Genomic DNA, 21,046 nt, shown 5'->3' with positions numbered 1-21,046 from the left:
GAGGCAGGAGTTTACTCCGCTGCGGGATTCTTCTTCTTCTGTTGGCTGAACAAACGTGAAAGCAGAGTCTCACCGCCCCCTACTGTCCGAAAACGACATTTTCCGGAGAAATTCTGTAATGACAGAATTGGGGTTTTCATTTTTTTTTTTATCTAGTAAAAGTAGGAGTACCACAGCACAGTGTAGTGAAATACTCTTAGTAATATTATTTTATATTCTGAACTACTCTATACTGTAATCCATTTAAATTGTGCTGTTATTTCCACTTGCCATGTGCAGGGCCATAGATCCAAATTCTGGACCCTTAGCATTAGCAGTCTCTGTGGGCCCTCACTTTTCCTCTCTTGATCCATAAGCCTCATTCCCACTGCATTAAAAACCCTGCTTACACCGCTAACGTTTGGCTTTTTAATGCAATGAGAATGCGCACAATCGGCATTCACACCAGGGTCTAATGACTTTAAGGTAGACAAGGGTTTTTAACGCCTTTGGCTCCAATTTGCATTGATGAGAACACAACACCCGGGTGAACGCACTAATTTCCTTAACTGTCTAGATGCGAAGGCCTGCTGTCACTTATTACTGTCTGTCTCCTCCCAAGCAGTGCTAAAACCGACCCAAATTAATCTGCACCAAGTTTGAAAGAGAGGCTGAAAAAGTAAGAGATTTATAAAGAGAAGACGCCAGTGAAATGTTTTCAAAGACCCCCTCCTGCTGCTGTCTGCTGTCAACCTGTCCTTGATCTCGGTCGCATGGACACACCAACAAAACAACCCACACACACAAAGGCTGACCGAAAGGCAGACTAGTGTGCTCTATTTAGTTTGTTTTTTGTTTACAAATCTGCAAAATGCCTCAGAATAACACACTAAAATGAAGTATAAAATCACACACATTCATCACTGAGTCAATAATTTTTTATTCTTTTTTTAAAGTTGTTATTGTTACATACAAAAGTTTTTGTGCAGTTCTCATCCATACAAATGAGTCATAGTGTCGTCTGTCACATGGAAAAAACTATGAGCAAAAAGCATCATTTACATGTCTGATTTGACCTGATGTGAGTTAACCCTTTGTTTTTATGTGGATTTGCTCACAGTCCTGCTTTGATTAAGTCTTGTGATTGAGTTTTAAAGTCAGTAAAGAAGGCTTTCATTTCTTCAGCACTTTGTTTTCTACTGTGGATCAGGAGCTGGATTGGCGTAACGAAAGGGGTCATAAAGGTCACGTTTGAAATCATAAGGGTCATAGTAAGGGTGGAGGGGTTTCTGGGAGTCTGGTGCTTCGGGGACAGTTTCCTCAGCTTTTGCAACGTCTAGTTTCTCCACTTTCTCCTCAGCTGGTGCCTCTGGTGGCGATGTTTCCTGGATGGGGCGTGGAGGATGATCGATAAGGCAGTCAGGGTCCCAGTATGGGTCGCAGTCGTACTCCATGGCTTTTGGAGCAGGAGGGGGAGATGGGAGAGACTTTTTGGGAGCAGGAGGAACTGGGGGTAGTTGAGGAGCAGTGGCTTTTATCTCCTCCTCTGTTTTGGGCTTGCAGGAGGGGTTGAGTCGCGGGTCACACAGCACTGGGACAGCTCCTGTTGGCAGGTAGACGATCTGAGGTTTGCACAGCGGGTCTTTGGGGTTACACAGATAAAACCTCTGTGCGTTCTCCAGAGGGTCTGGTGTCGGAGCAGCGGTGGTGGGGGGTGGAGGGGGCTGAGTGGTTGGTGCTGCAGTGCTTGTCAGCACACCCATGACATTTTGGTAACTGGATGCATCCGGGCCGTAAATCAACTCCAAGTGACGCATCTGCTGATACAGCATCCTAATCCTGTCGATCTCATAAAGCTGATTGAGAAACACAGAAAAAATCAGAGAGGAAATGAAAATATAGATTTTTTTTCACGGCAATAATAGAAACAGATGTATGTCATATTACAATAATGGTAGGTGTGAAATTAGTAATTGCTCTCTATGATGATGTTGAGAGAGATTATAACAGTCTCATATATATATCAATAGTTTAATACAACTGGAACCACATTAACTCAACTTACTCCTTCAATGTGTCCGATGCTGTTGTAGAAGCGGTAATAGGACTGGAAATCAGGTGTGCCTCTGTGCCACTTTGGGTCAATGTTTCTCTTAGGTCGAGAATTAGTCAAGAAATCATGAGCCTGAGCAGAGCCAATGCTAACTGGATTCACTGTGGAAGAACACAGAGTCAGGAATTACCATTTAAATTCTGATTAGTAGCTTATTTTTGATCACTTAAACTTACTGAACAGCTGCTTTTTTATTTTTTTTTTCAATTTGGGAAAAATATTAGAGGGGGCATTCAAAGTCCCTTTGAAATATAAATACAAGTATTATTGATTCTTGTTTACCATACAGAACAGATTAACAGTTTACATTATAACAATTATTTGTTTGAAGAAAGTTGTTATAGTTACAATAGCCATAATAGTGCCAGTGTCTTTCCATAAATAGTTGCATTTGAACTTATACTACGTTATGTCTTGAGATACATTCCCTTATACATTAACTTTAGTAAAGGTACCTTTCCAGCTCAAATATAAATATAAAAATAGACTTTTATTGCAGGGTGCAAGTTATTGGTGGATTGAATACCTTCAGGATTCTTCACTTTCATCAGAGATGTTGCTTCAATCAAACCTGAGGGGAGGCAGAAAACATTATTAAACACACCAAATCATTTTGAGTATGTAATATTTTGCCAAAATAATAAGAAAGCTAATTATTTAATTATTGTCTGCTGTAAAAAAAAAATAGCAATATATCGTTAGTATGATTTATTTTTTTAAAAAATTCAAAGGTTCAATTCACAGACATTTGAAGGAGGCACTCAACTTGTGAGTGCATAGTAACAGCTGCAGTTCTGTCATTCAATCATGATTCAGCATATCATTGGTGCAGTTATAATTCCTGCATAAAGGTAGGATGAAAGAAAATAAAATGCATGCATTTAGCTCAGACAAACCTGGCACCAACAGCATGCAGCATAATGCCCTCAACAGAGACACCTGGAAAAACATCCTCGACATCTGCAATTGCAATGACACACAAAACCAAATTTAGTTTGCATTCTGTCTTGCATAAAGAATGCCTATTAAATAACTATTCTAAAAAAAAGTTTTAAAAAATGCAAAGACACTAAAAAGTATCACAGGGCACAACATTATAGGATTTGATTGCATGTGAAGTTACTGCTGGACCTTCCATGCTTTTTCCAGTTAAAGTAGGTGTCTGATATTAATTTATGAAGTGCAATGGTTTATCTTTTTTAAACATTTGTGAGAGAATTTGATTAAAAATTTGTCTTTGTGTGAATTTTCTGCACAACATAAACAATGCAAAGCAAAGCTGCTTTCTTTTAAAAGCTCTACTTTTTAACTTAAACTTGGGCTTCTAGCGACGAAAAGAAAACTGCTCACCTGTTGTTGCATCTCTCTGGTCTGGTGTAATCTGCTGCACAACATAACTGTTCATAAATACTGCTGTTAAAACTGATGCCTTTCCATTGGCCGTTGAGCTGCAAGTAGGCCCACCCCTCATGAGACGTGGAAGAGCTCATTAGCACACTGTGCATCAACCTGCAGTAAAAGACGAACTTCAAACAAAAACGGACTCCTTGTAAAGCCACATGACACAATACTGTCAGCACGACACCTTCTGGGTGCACAGGCACCCTCCTTCCTATGGAGTCATAGTCCTTGATGTAGCCATCAATGGAGCAATGGAGGTAGAGTTTGTGCATTCAACACCACGTCTTCCAAAATGTATAGCTGCCAATTAAGCAACATTTTCTGTTTGTTTTATGGACCAAATATGTGAAACATGACGACATACACCATGCTACTGTAGCCAAGTTCTTGACAAAACATGCCCAGAGGGTAAAAATTAACCCTCTGTCCCAAAACAGCTGGATATGTCCTTTTAACTCTGGTCTTGGCCAGTCAAAAAGTAGGGGGCAAGCAGAGTCAACTGCTGTTTAAGTCCCCAAGAAATATGCAGGAATTATGGGCTAGCTTGTCCAAACACCAAGACACTGTAACTCATCCTGGGAAATTGTTGTTTGGGGACTTCAAAACACCGCTTTTATTTGTTTCCACATTGATACACATATTTATGAATGCATAGAAAGCAAAAACACGAATAAATGCACATTTGTTTTAAAGTTACTATTTGAATAAATGTTTAGCATTTTTACAATTTTTGAGTAGTTTTCCCACCAGAGCCCCCTTTCCCTTGTCTTCTACTTCCTTCCTGTAGCATTTGGAGACAAAATGTTCTTCACAATCAAGACAAAAACAAACAATATTCAAATGTTTTGAGGCTTTTTTCTTGATCAGGAAAAAAAGTGTGGGTCCAAGTGGCATACTGTATTATAGGTTATCCAGAATATACTATGGCAGGGCCAGGGTAGATTCACACATTCACACATTTGAACCAGGAAGGATTGAGGAATCCTCACATTTTTAGCATCAAAACTACATTTCCTGTATTCTGGTGAAATTTCATGCACCAGTTTGTGCATTTTATGTATCATTTATGGTGTTTCTATTTTTTTTTTTACTTTGTTGAAATAAAAGTTCCCTGTTTCTTTAATGTTTAATTTAAGGAGAATAAATAAAAATATTTTAAATATTAAGGAGGATGTGTCCCGTGCATCCCCCTCGAGAAATTACATTGACAACCACACATATCTACACGTCTTCTAGTGTGAACAGGTTACATTAAAGATAACTGATGGTATTAACTGGTAGTTTGTTTTGTGGCTTTCCTACTCGCTAAAACAGGTAATGGTCATAATCTGCTGACTGATTTTGCTTCATTTCATCCTGAGGTCATTTTTTTAACCGTCTTCATTTTCATTCTCCACAGCGCTTGCCCGCCTGCTCAGTGTTTGTCTTTTCAACAGTGAGGCCAAGTCTATCCTTCTAACCAGCAGGTAAGACTGCGATCAAAGACTGCAACAAGGAGACAGGGAGTCTATGGCGGCTCTGCCAGGTGGCTAATTGTAAACATCATACTGTAATTGCTCTGTGCACATGACAAAAATGGAAAGGTACCTGTCATTTTAAATCCTATACATTTATTTTACCTGTACACTGAGACAAACAGCCACCGCACAAAATAAATCATCTTTTTTTTTTTTTACAGAGGGTGTAAGTAGGGCAAAAATAAATCTGGATGAGCCTCATGGCAGTTTGACAGTTAATTGAAGGGATAAACCCTCTGAAAGATGAAAAATAACCCTGCAACATCTTTAAAAATGACAGAAGAGTAAATGTATCAAATAGTTTACAATGCTCAATGAGATCGTTTGTTCTTTTGTTCTCTTTAGTATATTTGTACACAATATGCAAAAAACTGCATAAAATTCAGTTGAATGAAACAAACAAACAAACAAAAAAATTGTCACGAGTGATCAAGAAGCCTGAGGCTTATACACCCCCTGCCCCCCATTAACATTTTACAGTAAAATAAAACAGAACATAAATGACATTAAAGAGAAAAAATTAAATAAATAAAAAAATAACCAGTGAGTCAACTTTAATTCAACAAGTACCAAGAATTACATGGAACAGAAAGATGGAAAGGGGATAACGTTATTCATTAAATATCTGTACACCTCAATATCTTAGTTGTTTCATAATAAAAAATTTAAATAAGTCGCAAGGATCTTAAATCCAGGCTGTTAGTCACACTAACATCATTCTCAAATCATTCTCCTTGGTGGCATTAATACTTCTAAACTGCAGTGAATCATTTCATTGCTCTCTGTTCTTTATTTCAAACCAACCAGTAATGAGGGGGACCATGGGATAGCTGCATGACTGCAATGTACGGCAGCATTTGTTACACAACTTTATCACCACCTTCAGGGTATCAATTATCATAACTTGTGCCCCTCTGATCTTCAAGTGAAATTACACCTTGTCCTGGAGCTCTCTGCAGGACACAAGAGGATCTACTCAAGACCAAGGTTTTAAGCTCTGTACCCTTCAGTCCAAGATTTTGTTACCCCTGTAACTATCATTTAAAAAAACGTACATTACTGTCAGAATTTGGCCCTATTTTCCCAGCAGTAATATTGGCTTGAAAAAGCATAAATGTTTAAAGTGTTTTACTATTTCAAAAAAACGTACGTTACTGTTAGAATCTGGCCATATTTTTACAGCAATATGTTTATAGTGTGTGTGTGTGTGTGTGTGTGTGTATATATATATATATATATATATATATGTAAATTACTTACAACCCTAAATACTGGTAGAGGAAGTTAAATAGATATGGCACAGTATCGCAATACTTTGTGTGATTTGATTGTATTGATACATGGATGCCAATTACTGATTTTTTATAATACAAATTATAAATATTGTAATAAAAAATAAACTTTTGGTACCCTACAAGACTAATCACATTAATTGTTTTTTCAGTCAATTAGATATGTGTGTGTGTGTGTGTGTTTATAACTTGACATAATTACATTTTAAGCATTTGAGGACAGCATGTTGTATGTTATGAAACGGAGGACGTCTTTTTGTCATATCCAGTGTCTCCACTATGTGGCAGAACTCCACAACACCGGAAATGTCCAACTCGTTATGTCATTTCCTGTAAGGATGTCGAAGTTTTGTAGTTCCTGGGTTGTTGACCTGTCAGCGTTGTAGTACAAGCTGTCACTGCTGATAATTTGTATGTCCCTCTGGTAGTTGCAGTTTTCGGACAGCAACACAGCGACCTTCAGGACGTCGGACTCAAAGGATTGTTCGCACTAACCTTTCTGCTGTAAGCTAACTGGCGAGCTAACTGCTAAAGTTAGCTAACAAGCCAAGCAGCTTTACAGCTAGCCTGCTAGCTTCTGCTAGCACTCGACGGTAGCTAGCAGCTAGCTTCGTTGCAGTTCGCTATCCTGCTTGCATTACGAGGGTGGGAAGCCGCCCACTCCTGCAGAGCTGCATTCCGGACAAAAGAGTGCACAGTAAGTACGCAGAAACTCAAAGTAGCTGCCAAACATTAGGTAACTTCACTATTGTGTATGCAGTTAGCATATTGATTGAAAGGATTTTTGCTGGAGGCGCAGCGTTCAGTCAGCCAGGATTTGACAGTTAAGCTACACAACCAGTGTTACCAGTACAACTCCTCTGTCAGCTGTTTGAGTCACTGGTCTAACTAAAGTCGTAAGTCCGAGAATACTTATTGTGCTAACTAGAGTTAACTTTTGGCATGTCTGTGTGGCGTTAATTTGGTAACATATTAAAATGAGTGAGTAAGCAGACATCGGGAACATTGTGTGAAATGCAGTTCAAGTCTGTGGTTTTCAAAGTGTGGTCCGGGAGCCACAAGGAGGTCAGGTATGGATACCAGCTGCCATATAGCAAAATGGACATTTGATTTCTGCATTTGCTGCAAGTACAAAAATAAAAGATAACTGCGACTTTGTCATGGATCGCTATGTCTATACCGTAATACCCAAAATTACAGTTTCCATTAAGTGTTTTAAGAGTTGGAAAAAAAGTCTGAAAAAGTAATGAGCAAGTATTTCGATCATTGATCAATCATTTGAGTCTTTTATTAGTCAAAATGTCAAACATTATCAGATTTTAACTTCTCAGATGTGAGGATTTGCTACTTTTCTATGTAATAGAATATCTTTGGGTTTTGGACTATTGGCTTAACTAAAGGAACAATTTGAAAACGTAACCTCGGGCTGGTAGCTGTATTTTTGAACAATTAATAATAACAATTAATGGAGAAAATAATTAATAGATAAATGGCTCTATTTGTTACTTACAACCCTGAATTCTGGTAGTGGAAGGAAAAATAGATATGGCACAGTATCGCAATATTTTGTGTGACTTTATTCGGGGACCTCTTGTGATTCCCACCCCTGGTAGCTTCTGCAAATATAAGTCTTATTCCCTAAAATTCTCCAAGAAATATATGCATAATATTTTTTAGAGGCATTGTCTCGTCTCATGAAATAAGGTTCCAGGGGCTGTCATTGACCTCGTTTGCAAGGCATCTGGTTTAACACGATTTGGCGCTGTCCTTTTGTTTCTTTCTTATTATAGCAGCCCGTCTCAATTATGATGACATGTGCTGTTCACATAAATCTCCTCTGACAGAGTGTGAGAGCCCTGCAGGGCTTCTCACTCTCAGCTGTTGCCAAGAGAAAGAGGCAGAGGGTTGCTTGTGCAAGAGCCCAGTGTTGGATCAGGTAGCTGTCACCACCAGGATCGTGTACCGCCACGTCTGTCGCTCATTGTACTGAGTCACACTCTCAGTACTGACACAGCAGCAAAAGTCCAGCCAAGGGTTGTTAAGACATAATTAGAAACTTAAGGAAGTGATGAAGTTAGACATTTCAGCATTTCAAAATAATGAATGCCTCCCTTTAAATGACCCGTGGTTTTATTTTTGATGGCGTAATGTGTGGAAAGGGGCAGAGCTTTGACCCATAACACAGGAGCCCTTGTGTCATATCAGCATTAGTTTCTATTGTTCCACTCAAGATGGACAGATTGGGTCGGCGTCACATCATCATCTTTGATGGCAGCTTTGAGGGTATTTCAAACTGTCCTCGCGTTAGCACGTCACGTGATGTTAAAATTCATAGACTACTTTAGATCCCAGTCCTGTTCTACCAGGATACACAGGACAGTTATAGACGCCATTAAGACTGGGGATATGCATTACATTTTTGCCAAGTCGATTAAACATTGCTACCCTTTGTAGTCTGCACCATAAATACTAGTTGGTTTAACTTATATCTAAATATTTATTGTTTTATGCGATTGTGTTCACCTGAAACCTTTATTCAGGGCATTAGTTTCCAACCTGGGGGTCCCAGAGTACACACTTTAAAAGCCCAAGCTTCATCAGATATCGCAAGGCCTTCTTGATTTTGGGGGGTGTAAGAATTTTGTTTTTGAAAAAAAAAAGTTTATAGTAGGCTTATATCTCATAATTTTATTCATTTCTGTGAAGAAAACAAAATGAAATTATTATTTTTAAAATTTACATTATTATTTAAGATATAATTCAGAAATTTCACAGGGTAAGGACACAGTCATGACCTGAACAAAAGTTATTTTCACAGTCTTCATAGTCCTTACCCTCCTTGTCCTGCATTAGAAGAGCAAGCAGAAGAATTTGTAAAAAGAAAGAAAGAATGAAACAGTAAATAAATAAGCCTATTAAGTGTGTATGAGTTATAAAATTAAAGAATACATAGGAAAATTGTAGCTCTGATGCAATATTCGTATGAAACAAGTTCTTTAGAATTTCTCTAAATTGTGCGTTTTACACAAGTTTCCTGCTGTAATTTTGATCACTATTTGAGTTCATCGTACAGTTTATCAGTTGTTCTGTACTATTATTGTTATGCATTGATTATATGAAATATCTACGAAAAAAAGTTACACAGCCAGGGGTCATCAGTTTGCTCAGTGATAGAAAAGAGGTCTCTTTAGGAAAAAGGTTGACAAACACTGATTTCGGGAGCAACTTTTAACCCTATAAATAATATCGTGCTCATTGATTTCTGAGTGTTTTCTTACTTTTATGCTAGCAGCTGTATAAATATCAGTGAAATTAGTGGTCAGGAACATTCCTTTAAGATACTGATGATTAAATTTGTATTGTCCAAGTTTATTTGTTTCTGTATAGTCGGGTTATTAACAGAAAATTACTCTGATTGTTTTAATAATTGATTAATTATGAAGTTATTTTTTAAGACAGCTTCTACAATGTGAGACGTTACTGCTTTTCTCTGTTTTATATAGTCATAAATAGATCATTGTTGCATTTTTGAGTGTTGCTTGGACAAATCAAGATATTTCAAGCCAATTAACCAATGCTTTGTTATGTTAAGACCAAACAATTCACAGATTAGAAAATAATCAGCAGATTATCAAGCAATGATCAAGGGGATTAGTTATTTTCAGCTCTACTTATGCATAATGCACAACTACCCAGGATGTTGAGCTTGTTAAAATACTTTAAAAAACTTTTTTTGGGTTAAAACAAACAAACAAAAACCTTTAAGCTTTGTTTTCTGATATACTTGATAATGGAGTCACTTAACATACCAGTGTGTGCAGTCACTGGAAAGTCATCCAACTGGGTAATGTGGGTCAACATCTAATATGAAAGCTTGCCCACTTGCGGTGGACTGCAGACTGCTGAAGCAGGGCTGGATCACCTGATGCCAAATGTGTGACGTTAACTGAATCTCAGTCATCCTTTATGGTTGCAGTAACAGCAGGCTGGTCATGGTTAATTTTCTGCATGTTTGGGGATAAAATGTTTTATGTTGAAACAGGTGGTGTTATTTTCATTCTCAGTTGACCTTCAAATGTGTGTCTGTGAAAGCTGCTATATTTGTATCCAGTCTTTCCTGTTGGTTCATTGAGCTGAGGCACACACTGTGCTCCCCCTCTGTTACTGGGTCATGGTTGACTCAGGAAATGTCATCTGCCATAGTCTAGATTTACAGTCTGTCTGTGCTGTGTGCTATATGATGCTTTTACAATAATTATGTAACACAGAGTTCAAGTCCAGAACTTGAGCACATTATACAGCCGGCATACTGAACTTGCTTTGCTTTAAGGGCCACTTTTGCAAAATGATAGGGGGCCAGCGGCCAGTCGCTGGAGCCCCATACATTTCTCTAGGACATTTAGGATATTTCTAGGATTTTTAGCATGTTTCCAGGATTTTAACACATTTCTAGGATTTTAGGACATTTCTAGGATTTTATGATGTTTCTAGAATTTAAGGACATTTCTCGGATTTTTGAACGTTTTTTTTTTTTTTTTTTAATTTTAGGACGTTTTGGGTATTTTCAGACAATTCTAGGATTATAGTATTTTTCTAGGAGTTTAGGATGTTTCGAAGATTTTAGGACAATAGGGGCTTAGCTTGGGTCTCTGTTGAGGGATGCAGGGGATTCTCCACAGAAACATTTTGATTCTGTTTTATGTACTCCTTATGTGTACTAAAATAGGCCTACAAAAACAGTTCCCAGTGTGTGAATCACTTTATTTTTTACTGTGAATTAGAAAATGGCTAGGGGGCCACCCGGCACCCTATCAGGGGCCAGATGTGGTCTGTGGGCCTTAAATTGAAAACCACTGTTATATAGAGTAAAACTTGGTGTTTGTAGCTATGTGTCTCTTTCTAGAGTACTAGAAGATGACAAAGCAGTGTGTTGTGTTTGTAAAGTTTGCTGTATTTTAATTGCGTTTTTCTTGGGGTTTGACACAGATGGAGGCCCAAAGCTCCAGCGAGCTGCTGCTGTCCAGGAAGAGGAGAAGAGAGAGCTCCAATCGGGAGATCGAGGAGGGAGAGCGGCTTGGGAAAATCCCCAGATGTACTGTGGTGAGTCAGCTGTGTTCTTCGGCTTTCATTAAGCAGCATGTTTGTCTGGCAGTTTCTATGGACTGTGTATGTGCAAGCCACTCTGGCTGTTTAAATATGCACGCATGATGTGATTTACCAACTAAAAAGTTGGAACTTAAAAAAGTTGGAACTAAATGTCCAACTTATTCACATAACTTTTTAAAATTGTATTTTCTCTTCAGAGGTCTGCAGTCAATCTGCTGTGTGCATCATGTGTCAGACTTTATATTGACTGATGCTTAAAATAAATGCATCGGATTGTTTCAGGAAAGAATATTACAAAACAAGAGTGTGCTAATTTTACAACAAGGGAAGAATACATTTTCACTATAGTGACCAACTGTAATTTATATGCCTCCGTGCAGATGACAGCCGTGGCTTGAGGCATTATATTTTCACATTATCTGTCTGTCTGTCCATCTGTATGTGACATTCTCAGGAACGCAATATCTCTAGAACACCTTGAGGAATTTTTTTTTGTTAAAATTTGGCACAAACTTTCTCCTGGACTCAACGATGAACTGATTAGAGTTTGGTGGTCAAATTAAGGTCACTGTGACCTTGCGCCCTTCTCATTCTCGTGAATGCAACATCTCAAAAAAAGCCTTTTGGAGCTTCCTCAAACTTCATACAAATGTTTACTTGGACCCAAGAATGAACTGGTGGTCACAGATCACTGTGAACTCACAAAATGTGTTTTTGGCCACAACTCAAGAATTCATACACTAATTATGACAACATGTCATACAAATGTATGATAGGATATAATGATGAAGTGATGACATTTAATATTGAAAAGGTCAACGTTAAACTTTACTGTAACATCTTGACTCTCTGCAAAAACACTTCTGGTCATTACTCAATGTCATATCTCAGGAACTGAAAGGGAATCTTTAGGTAAAGTACTCAATTGGTAACTTTAATCTTTGGTGTTCACCTTGAAACTGTGCTGATCGTAAAGATCTTCTGTGCAGCTGTGTGTGAAGCATCCGTGTTTTCATGAACATGGTTGTAAACTGTAAGTGCAACTTGACTGGCAAGCAGAGGCATACAAGCATAAAACTGTGTGAATAAACAGAAAACATCCTTAATCTTTCAAATCTTCCTCTTTTTTTTCGGTATGGATCTCTTAGGGACTGAAGTACCCTGCACCTTTTGCAGATGAGCTGGTGCCAGCTGATGGGAAACCTTATGAGAGAGTTAACATGGAGGAGGCAAAGAGGGGAACACCACGTGAGTCTGACTTTCTCAGTCTGTTTTTTTTCTTTGACAATTTCTCCATATGATTGATGCCACTTAGTCTTATTAAACATTTAACCCCATGTTTCTTATACACATTCTCCTTTATTTTTTACCCAGTATAAGTTTATTCCTTCTCAGTCTTGAATACTGATCTGATCCTGCACATGAGTACAAACGTTTCTAATCTCCGCATGTCTCGTCTCTCTCCGTCCAGCTGACAGACCGGTGCGAGTGTACGCAGATGGCATCTTTGACGTTTTTCACTCAGGTCACGCCAGAGCACTCATGCAGGCAAAATGCCTCTTTCCAAATACACACCTCATCGTAGGAGGTAAGTCTGTGTTTGTGCATGTTTGTGTCCATATGGGTTTTCACTACAGCAGACCTCAGTCAGTGTTGCGTAACCAAACTAAAAAAACAGGAAGACAATCACGACAGTCCCACTACAAGTCTGATAAAGTCAGATGCCTGGGGAAAGTAAGAAAACTGATAGTTAAAAGATTAGAGAACTTGTTAATTTGATTTTTTAAAGATATTTTTGAATGTTCTTAGCTCTATTTTAACATCTTGAGAGTTTTATCACCTCCACATTGTGCTCCCTTTGACTATGATCCCTTTTAGGATAAACACAGTTTTTCTTTGCACTACAGTAAAAATATTTCACTAAAGTAACATTTGTCTCCATAATTTAAATGCATTTCTTTGTTAACTGGCTTCAAAATCTCCAACCTCATCCATGTTTTGTTTTGAACTGAAATCATGGATAAGGCACTTTAAACAATAATTTCTGTAATTTCTTTTCTAACTTTTCAAAGTATGCAGTGATGACCTGACCCACAAATACAAGGGCTTCACAGTGATGAATGAGGACGAGCGATACGATGCTGTCAGACATTGCCGATATGTGGATGAAGTGGTGCGAAACGCTCCGTGGACATTAACGCCGGAGTTCCTTGCGAAACATCGTGTGAGTAAATAAAACAGAGAAAGTTAAAAGGACAAAACAACATAATAAGAGCTCTTCAGTCTGTTTATTCATTGAAATCTTGAGTTGAGGGACACAGAACTATTGAGAAACAAAAATAATGTGAAAGAATGAGATGGCGAGCCACCATCTCTGATCCTTGCTAACTTTTCCCCTGCTGTCTTTTTTGTGTATTTTTGTTTTTGTACAATTTGTAGATGAGAATCTACTGTTTTGATGTGTGTTATAATGACCTCTCCAGATTGACTTTGTGGCCCATGATGACATCCCATACTCCTCAGCGGGCAGTGATGATGTGTACAAGCACATTAAGGAAGCCGGTGAGTGCCAAAGTAACCAAGAGTTGTAGTGTAGTACGCAGTCTTTACTACTGCTTCCAATGTACATAGGGGACTGTGTAGTACTCTATTTTTTAAGTATAACATACAGAAATAGGGCCATACTGAATAATTTTTGTAAATTCAAAGTTCCTATTGTGGTTTTCAAATGAATCTTTGAATATCTGTTGTCATATTATGACGTCATTACCCCTAATTAATTAATGATTGATAATTACTCCTTGTACAAAATGCATTATTTGAATAAAGTGATTCAGCAGATTCAATGAGATAGTTTTTTGTTTTTTTTTTTACACATTCAAATTTCTTTAATTGATAAATGTAATTTATGGTGCTGTTAGACCACCCCTTTAATACAGTTGCATGCCCTCCTTTGCTTGCGACAAGTGAGTGAGAAAATCATTTTTTGACCACAGTGAAAATGTTGTTTTAAAAAGTTAAACTGACACCCTATTTATATCAAGAGTACAAAAAATCCCAGTGTGAATCAGTTTATTTTTGATTGTGAATAAGAAAATGGTCATCGGGCCAGCCAGCTCCCGATCACAGACCAGATTTGGCTGGGTTCAGTGTCAATGAAGTGTCATCGTGTAATAAATTGCTCAAACTTTGAGCAGTATTAAGTACAAAGATAAATGCTTGCAGACACACATACAAAGAAGGGCTAACTATTCACACAACTATACCTGCTGTCGACTGACCTTTTGGTCCCCCTTTGCCCTCCAAAGGTATGTTTGCTCCCACCCAGCGGACAGAGGGCATCTCCACATCTGACATCATCACACGCATAGTTCGTGACTATGATGTGTATGTCAGACGCAACTTGCAGAGAGGATACACAGCAAAAGAGCTCAACGTCAGCTTCATTAATGTAAGAAACGTAGCTTTGGATTAACTATGTGAGTGTGACGAAGCTTGTCATGTGAAGGCAGTTGTTTGTATGTGAGGTGTGTGGCGGTGACACACCTCTCAACTTTTTGTAACCTTTGCTGTCCCCACCACTCTTTATCAGGAGAAGAAGTACCACCTGCAGGAACGCGTGGACAAGGTGAAAAGAAAGGTGCGTGACGTGGAGGAGAGGAGCAAAGAGTTTGTCCAGAAGGTGGAGGAGAAGAGCATCGACCTCATCCAGAAATGGGAGGAAAAATCCAGGGAGTTCATCGGCAACTTCCTGCAGATGTTTGGCCCTGAGGGAGCTCTGGTGAGGATTTTGGTTTAGTTTGTTTTTTTTATCACTGTTTACTCAGGCAGCTTGACTGAGAGCACACCCTTCTGGGGAAGACCTGGGAGACATGTTGCACAGGGAAAGTAAGTCTATCATCTATGACATGTCACTTATAAAATAGGAGACTCAGTGACACGTATAATAACATACAAGAACACCTGATCATTTTGCTTTCAAGTTTATTTGATTGTAAGAAATTCATACATAATATAAAAAGCATTAATTCGGTGAACTTAGTTACGGCTCTATATTTGCTATATATTTTTAAATGGCACAAAAGTGTCCATAGTGTTTAGGACTTTCGGTGTTTCCCTATCATTTAAGAGCATCAACCCCATAAAATCACAGCAAAGGTCATTTCATCTTCCTCAGAAGTCTCGATGCCAGGGAAAAGGTTTACTCTGGAAAGTTGCGGTGTGCCCTTTATGAGGACACTGGACGGGCAGCTCGGTTACGCTCGTGTGTAACACAAAGGCACAGCTTTGTGTTCGTGAGTTTGGCCTCAAAACCGGCATGTAGGCAAAGTTCCAGTTCTGTAGGTATGAGATCTCCACACAACAATTCATAGTACATTTGACTTTAAATGCAAAAATCAGTCAGTGTGGTCCTCTCTTACAGTCTGAAGATGTGCGGATGTGTGTCCCGTGTTGGTTGCGCAACAAAAGCATAAATTGTCAGTTTCTATGATGTGGGGATCTCTTGATGTCTCCCTGAGTCTTTACATGAGCTCAGTTGACAGCTCCTTGCCCCAAATGAGTCGTAAGTTAACTCAAACTGTAGGTCGGGCAATAAAATCTGATGTAATTTAGTTCTGCTTACTAGAGTCATAAGTTCAACAAGGCAGTTAGGTCCATTAACTGAGCCCCGAGGGTCATCTAAGGACTCTCCGAGAGAAGTTTCTGTTTTGTTCAGGCATTTGAATATCTTCTTATCAAGAGTTGTCCTCATCATCCACTACAACTGTTATGACTTTAAAGGGACAGTTTAAGTGGGGTTATGTGAGGTACGTATCCATAGTCAGCAGATGGTGGTTGACTTGCCTCCATTTTGGAGAAGAAGGCAGGAGAACCACCGCAGAAGTAATGTACTGCTGTGGACGGGGACAGCAGCAAAATGTATTTTAGCCGCCTAAAAAATGTATACCAGCCCTAAGTGGATGCTATATGAGGCATTTTTTTACTGCTTTACCTTGCTGTCAGACGGCCCTGAAGTTTCTCTTCACTATGCTCTGATTCATAAATGATGCTCTCATAATCACTCTTTTTTTATTTTCTTGTATATGTTGTTTCTTCTATAAAGTGAAGAACAGCACACAAAAACAGCTCACAATAACAAAAATCCTCAGCAATATTTAGAGTTGCATCGTTGTAGTATAATTCTTACGACGGGCCATAATCCCTAAGTAAGCAGCGTGTGTGCGTCACAGAACCTGGTTCTGGGCAACCGTGTTAACAGATCAGAGCAGCCACATTGCTGGGTGCAGCAGTGCTGCTCAGGTGCGGTGTGGCTGCTGCTCAGCTGCAGAACATCTAGAGACTGGGAGTTTTGCCAATTTACAGCAAAAATAAACAGTAAAAATAAGTTTTTGATACTTGTATTGAAATTATACTAGCTCTCACTACAGTTTCAATGATTATATCTGTCACAGACATAAAGAAATGCAAATATATCAGTTTTACTCAACCTTTTCTTCTATCCTTTTCAAAATAAAAGCTCTCTGACGATGTTTCAGTCGACATAATCCCCTCAGTTGTTAACATGAAAGTTTTTTTGTGAAACGTTTGCATGACCGTGTTGTTGACAGCAAAGTGGTTTGCACGACTTCATAAATGAGTGGAATATCGTTTATAAAATATAATTGTGAAAATGCAGTAGATATAGCAGCAGGCAGCTTTGCAGCAGCGCTGCAGCAACAACGCTGCTACAGTTCAGTAAAGTAGCCATCAGAAGCTACTCATGCGTGCTGTGTGGCCTGGGCATGAGCTTCCGTGGCGGTACTCCTGCCTGCTTCTCCAAGCTGGGTATGTGCCGACTGTCATCTACTGTATTTAATGCACTGACTAAAAATAAGTACCTGGTACAACCCCACTTCAAAAAATCCAAACTATCGCTATACGTTCATCAACCTAAAAACCTTGGTATGCTTAGAGAACATACAAAATACTGTGCACACAACTAAAATTTCTTTCGTTTGGTCATAAACCACCATCTGATTAGATTTCATGCCACTGACCCAACATTTAAGAAGATTTGGTTTAATCTGATTGTGCTTCTACCCTACCATTTCTTAAAGGAGCAGTTTGTCATTTTTGGAAAATATGCCTTTTTGCTTTATTATTGAGATTTAGATAGGTAGTTTGATACCACACTAGTATCTGTCTGTTAACTATGGAGCTAAAGCCAGCAGATGGTTATTTTAGCTTGGCACTGAGACAGGAAAACAGCTAGCCTGGCTTATAGGATGTTGGTACTTTTGAAAGGATGTCCCCAAAATTATTCATTGTGTAGACGCAGAATTTACCTTCTGACTGTTTAAAGCAGTTTTTTAATCCTTAATCATCCTGTCTTGTACTTACATTTAAATGATTGTATCATCAGTTGATATTACGGATGTTTCCGTCTCACCTCCATAGAAGCACATGCTGAAGGAGGGGAAAGGCCGTATGCTGCAGGCCATCAGCCCAAGGCAGAGCCCCAACAGCAGCCCCACGCGTGAGGAGCGCTCCCCCTCTCCCACCTTCCGTCTCCCCTTCTTCACCAAGACCTCCCCGCCTCCTTCGCCTCCGCCCCACCACAGCGGAGCCCGCGGATACCTCATCAGTGAGGATGACGAGGAAGACGACGAAAACTAGAGCACATTTGAATCTTTCACTGTCGTTGGGTCGCAGTCAGCGCTACCAGTTAACAGAGCTGCTGAGTAACGTGATTTCCATCGAGCTCCTGCTTCCATTTTTTTTTGTTTGTTTATGATTTTACTTTTTTTTTTTTTTTTTTAGCACCTCAGTGTCAAGTTAACTGTAACAGCCAGTTTCCTCACAGCTCTTATTTTTAACCGCCAATTTTGTCCCTTTGTTTTTTGCGTAACGGTCAGTAAAAGTCACCACTAGTCACCTGAGTTCTTTGAAATTTAGCTTCGTTTATTTCAGTCACTTTTGATGTTGAGTTTATTAGTCACTCACTGTCACTTGGGAATATTTGCAGGGGTTACACTGAGTGTGCGCTCCTCCATCTATGACGGTATTCTTAAGGTTGACGTTGTAGTGGGGAAGAGGTTTTGTTTTTGTCATGGCTTTAGTGGGAGGCCTCACAGGTTTTTGGTCACTCGCTGGAAAAGCACATCTACTTCGGTGTTGGATAGCTGAGACCTCATGGAGACACTGTTGAATCTCTCCAGGGGAAGTTTTTCCGAACAGATCAGAAAACTGGACATTTAAATGATCTGCTAATGTGGGGCAGTTTAAATCCTGTTCAACAAGTAAAAGTGAAACTCCAGATTACATCAAATTGGAGCCGAACCTGAGAGCTGAGTGTTATACGTCTATTAAACAGCAGCTTTTTCTCCAAGTTTGTCTGCCTGCTTTGGGGCTGAGCGTGTATGTGCATGTGATGTTTCTGCGTGCATACTCTTACATCGGCATGTGTCTGTTGACAGATCTGGGTACAGCGTTGAATTTGCTGCACATAACAATAAATTTGCTTTTAAATGTTTTTGTTGGCTCACAAAATTCAGTCTTTGGAAGACTAGTTTCAAACTGGGAGGCTTTCTTGTGGCGCAAGAAGAAAGTCTTGCAAGGACGACCCGTTTAATCATCGATGTAGAAATACTTATTTTTGTAGAGTTCTTCTTTTCTTTCTTTATCACTGTGCACAGATAATGATCTTAATTATCTCCGTTTAGCAGTGCTTTCACAGCGTGAACAGTGAATCAACTTGAGCAAAGATGGCGTTAGATATTTTTTTCTTTTTGTAATGCAGATTCTGGGCCTGTAGGGAAGTCATCATTTTCATCTGACTGATGTGAGGATAATAGAGCATTTTCATATATCGCAGAAGACCTGAGAACTGTCTCAATACTTCTCATAAGAATCTTTTGGTTAGTTGCAGTCATAAGCACACTTTTAGGAATGAGATCTCCTCATTGGTAGCACACATACATTGCAAAACATACAAAGCCGTCCCAAATATTTCGGGCTTTTTCAAATCTTGCACCACCCTGCAGGACTTCTGCTTTAGTGAACTGAGTCTGTTTACGCAATTTGCATCGGTTTAAAGGCTGGCAGACAGGCCTGCACTGTGTCATACCCCTTTGCCACCAACGTGGTTCTGTTCTGGTTCCTGCACCATTCAGAGCAAAATAAATTGGTTCAGTACCTGAAAAGTTGGCTCTCAGCTGGAACCAGAAATTAGCAGGTTTTTCTTAACCTGAAGTGCAAACTGTGAAAACCTCAATGGAAGTGTCATATTCTAGAGATTTGAAAGAGAAAATTTTCAAGAAGAGAGTGTGCACTGGCCTCATTAGTAGTTGTTTTTGGGATAAAAACAAACAACAAAGGCAATAATAGAGTGCAGTGACACCTTGAAGACAGGCTGTCTGTTAAGGGGCCCGACATTAATTAAAAAAATGTAAACTTTAAGCCTTAATGAAATGTTAATGTGTGTGTTATATAAAATTCATCCCCCGTACAGTGGTCAAGAACGGGGAAATTAGCTTTAGAGACAGAATCTGTTTTTGCACCTGACTGTAGACGTTTTTATTTCAACTCTAAAGTTGTGCATTTTAATGTCGTGGTCTGGTTTGACTCGCTTCTTGAGCCAGCCTCAAGTGGTCATTCACAGAACTGCAGGTTCTGGTACTGGCTTAATTTTTCACCCCAAATGGTTGCCGCTTGGCGTTTACTTCCATTTTTCAACGCCCTCCACTGAAAACACGTCCTTGATTCCAATCAAAACTGGTGAAAACCCAGGCTGGTTTGATTGATAGCACCAACGTTCAAAGAATCCTGAACATCCAAGAACCAGAGCTAATTTGGTGGAAAAGGGGTAATACTAATGTGTGGGGTTTGGACTCACTGTATGCATTCATGAAACTTCAGAACTACATTCATTTAGCTACCTCCTTCTTCCCTGAACTGATTCTTTTTCCTGAGATGAGCACAACGATTAAGCATTATTCTTCCTTTCTGATTAGAGCCACTGTTGCACCACTAAGGCGATGTGACTGGGTCCGACAATTTAGATTTTCCTGCCTCGGTGTCTGAATCCTGCTTCTCCAGTAATTATTAAAGCATGTGTTGTGTCTCCTATATAACCGAAAATGAAACGTCACGGGTGATCTGAATGCAATACCGTTAGATGACTCTAATATAAATGTTGACAGATGTCTGTTCTAGGCTTGGATTCCTAAAAAGAACTTGTGGATTAAAATCGATCTTTGCTGCAGCAGCAAAGGCTGCCTCTCTTGGGAAATAAATATATCCCCACAGTTATATATTCCTACTTTTGGTAGTAAAAGTACAGAAACCAGTATAATTTGCAGAGAAAATCCAGCCGTGATTTTGGTGCTAAGCTACTTTTGGGACACTTTGCCTCAATTCTTGTGGCATTTGTTCCCTTAAATCAGTATGAGCTTCTCAGTAAAGAGCATGTCCATGAGTTCAAGGTGGCAAGACTCAAGTGGCAAGCCAATAACAGCCACTACTGCTAGATACACATGTAAATGTTTTAACAGCGTTTTAATTGTATTATTTTACTGTTTGGAGTTAATTTTGTTGTTGTCCTGGATGTAGAGGATGGGCAAGAAAGGAAAAATGTATTAAACATGTTGGCCAAAGCA

At 39.2% G+C, this 21,046-nt stretch overlaps 2 protein-coding genes across 4 annotated transcripts; one reads left to right on the top strand and one right to left on the bottom strand.

The window, feature by feature from the left end:
- Positions 1-1,175: 1,175 nt before the first annotated feature.
- LOC121951266 (extensin-like) lies at positions 1,176-3,765 on the bottom strand. Its single transcript, XM_042497531.1, has 4 exons — positions 3,678-3,765; positions 2,613-2,663; positions 2,045-2,184; positions 1,176-1,835 (listed from the first exon to the last, which is right to left on the bottom strand). Exons 1-4 carry the CDS (start codon positions 3,763-3,765, stop codon positions 1,176-1,178), a joined length of 939 nt encoding a protein of 312 aa, XP_042353465.1.
- A 2,908-nt stretch (positions 3,766-6,673) lies between these two features.
- Positions 6,674-21,046, top strand: pcyt1aa (phosphate cytidylyltransferase 1A, choline a). 3 transcript variants are annotated; one of them, XM_042497768.1, is made up of 9 exons: positions 6,674-6,999; positions 11,289-11,402; positions 12,557-12,656; positions 12,880-12,996; positions 13,481-13,632; positions 13,892-13,970; positions 14,717-14,859; positions 15,001-15,189; positions 17,847-21,046. In XM_042497768.1, the coding sequence occupies exons 2-9, from the start codon at positions 11,289-11,291 to the stop codon at positions 18,063-18,065; spliced, it is 1,113 nt and encodes a 370-aa protein (XP_042353702.1). In that variant the 5' UTR covers positions 6,674-6,999; the 3' UTR covers positions 18,066-21,046. The 3 variants fall into 3 exon arrangements, with proteins under 3 accessions (XP_042353702.1, XP_042353704.1, XP_042353703.1); XM_042497770.1 differs by lacking the exon at positions 6,674-6,999 and adding an exon at positions 7,147-7,198; XM_042497769.1 differs by lacking the exon at positions 6,674-6,999 and adding an exon at positions 7,302-7,372.

Source organism: Plectropomus leopardus, chromosome 12, assembly GCF_008729295.1.
Source record: "Plectropomus leopardus isolate mb chromosome 12, YSFRI_Pleo_2.0, whole genome shotgun sequence".
Classification (NCBI taxonomy): domain Eukaryota; kingdom Metazoa; phylum Chordata; class Actinopteri; order Perciformes; family Serranidae; genus Plectropomus; species Plectropomus leopardus.
The sequence above is the reverse complement of the archived record's forward strand: the minus strand, read 5'-3'. Positions and strand labels throughout refer to the sequence as shown.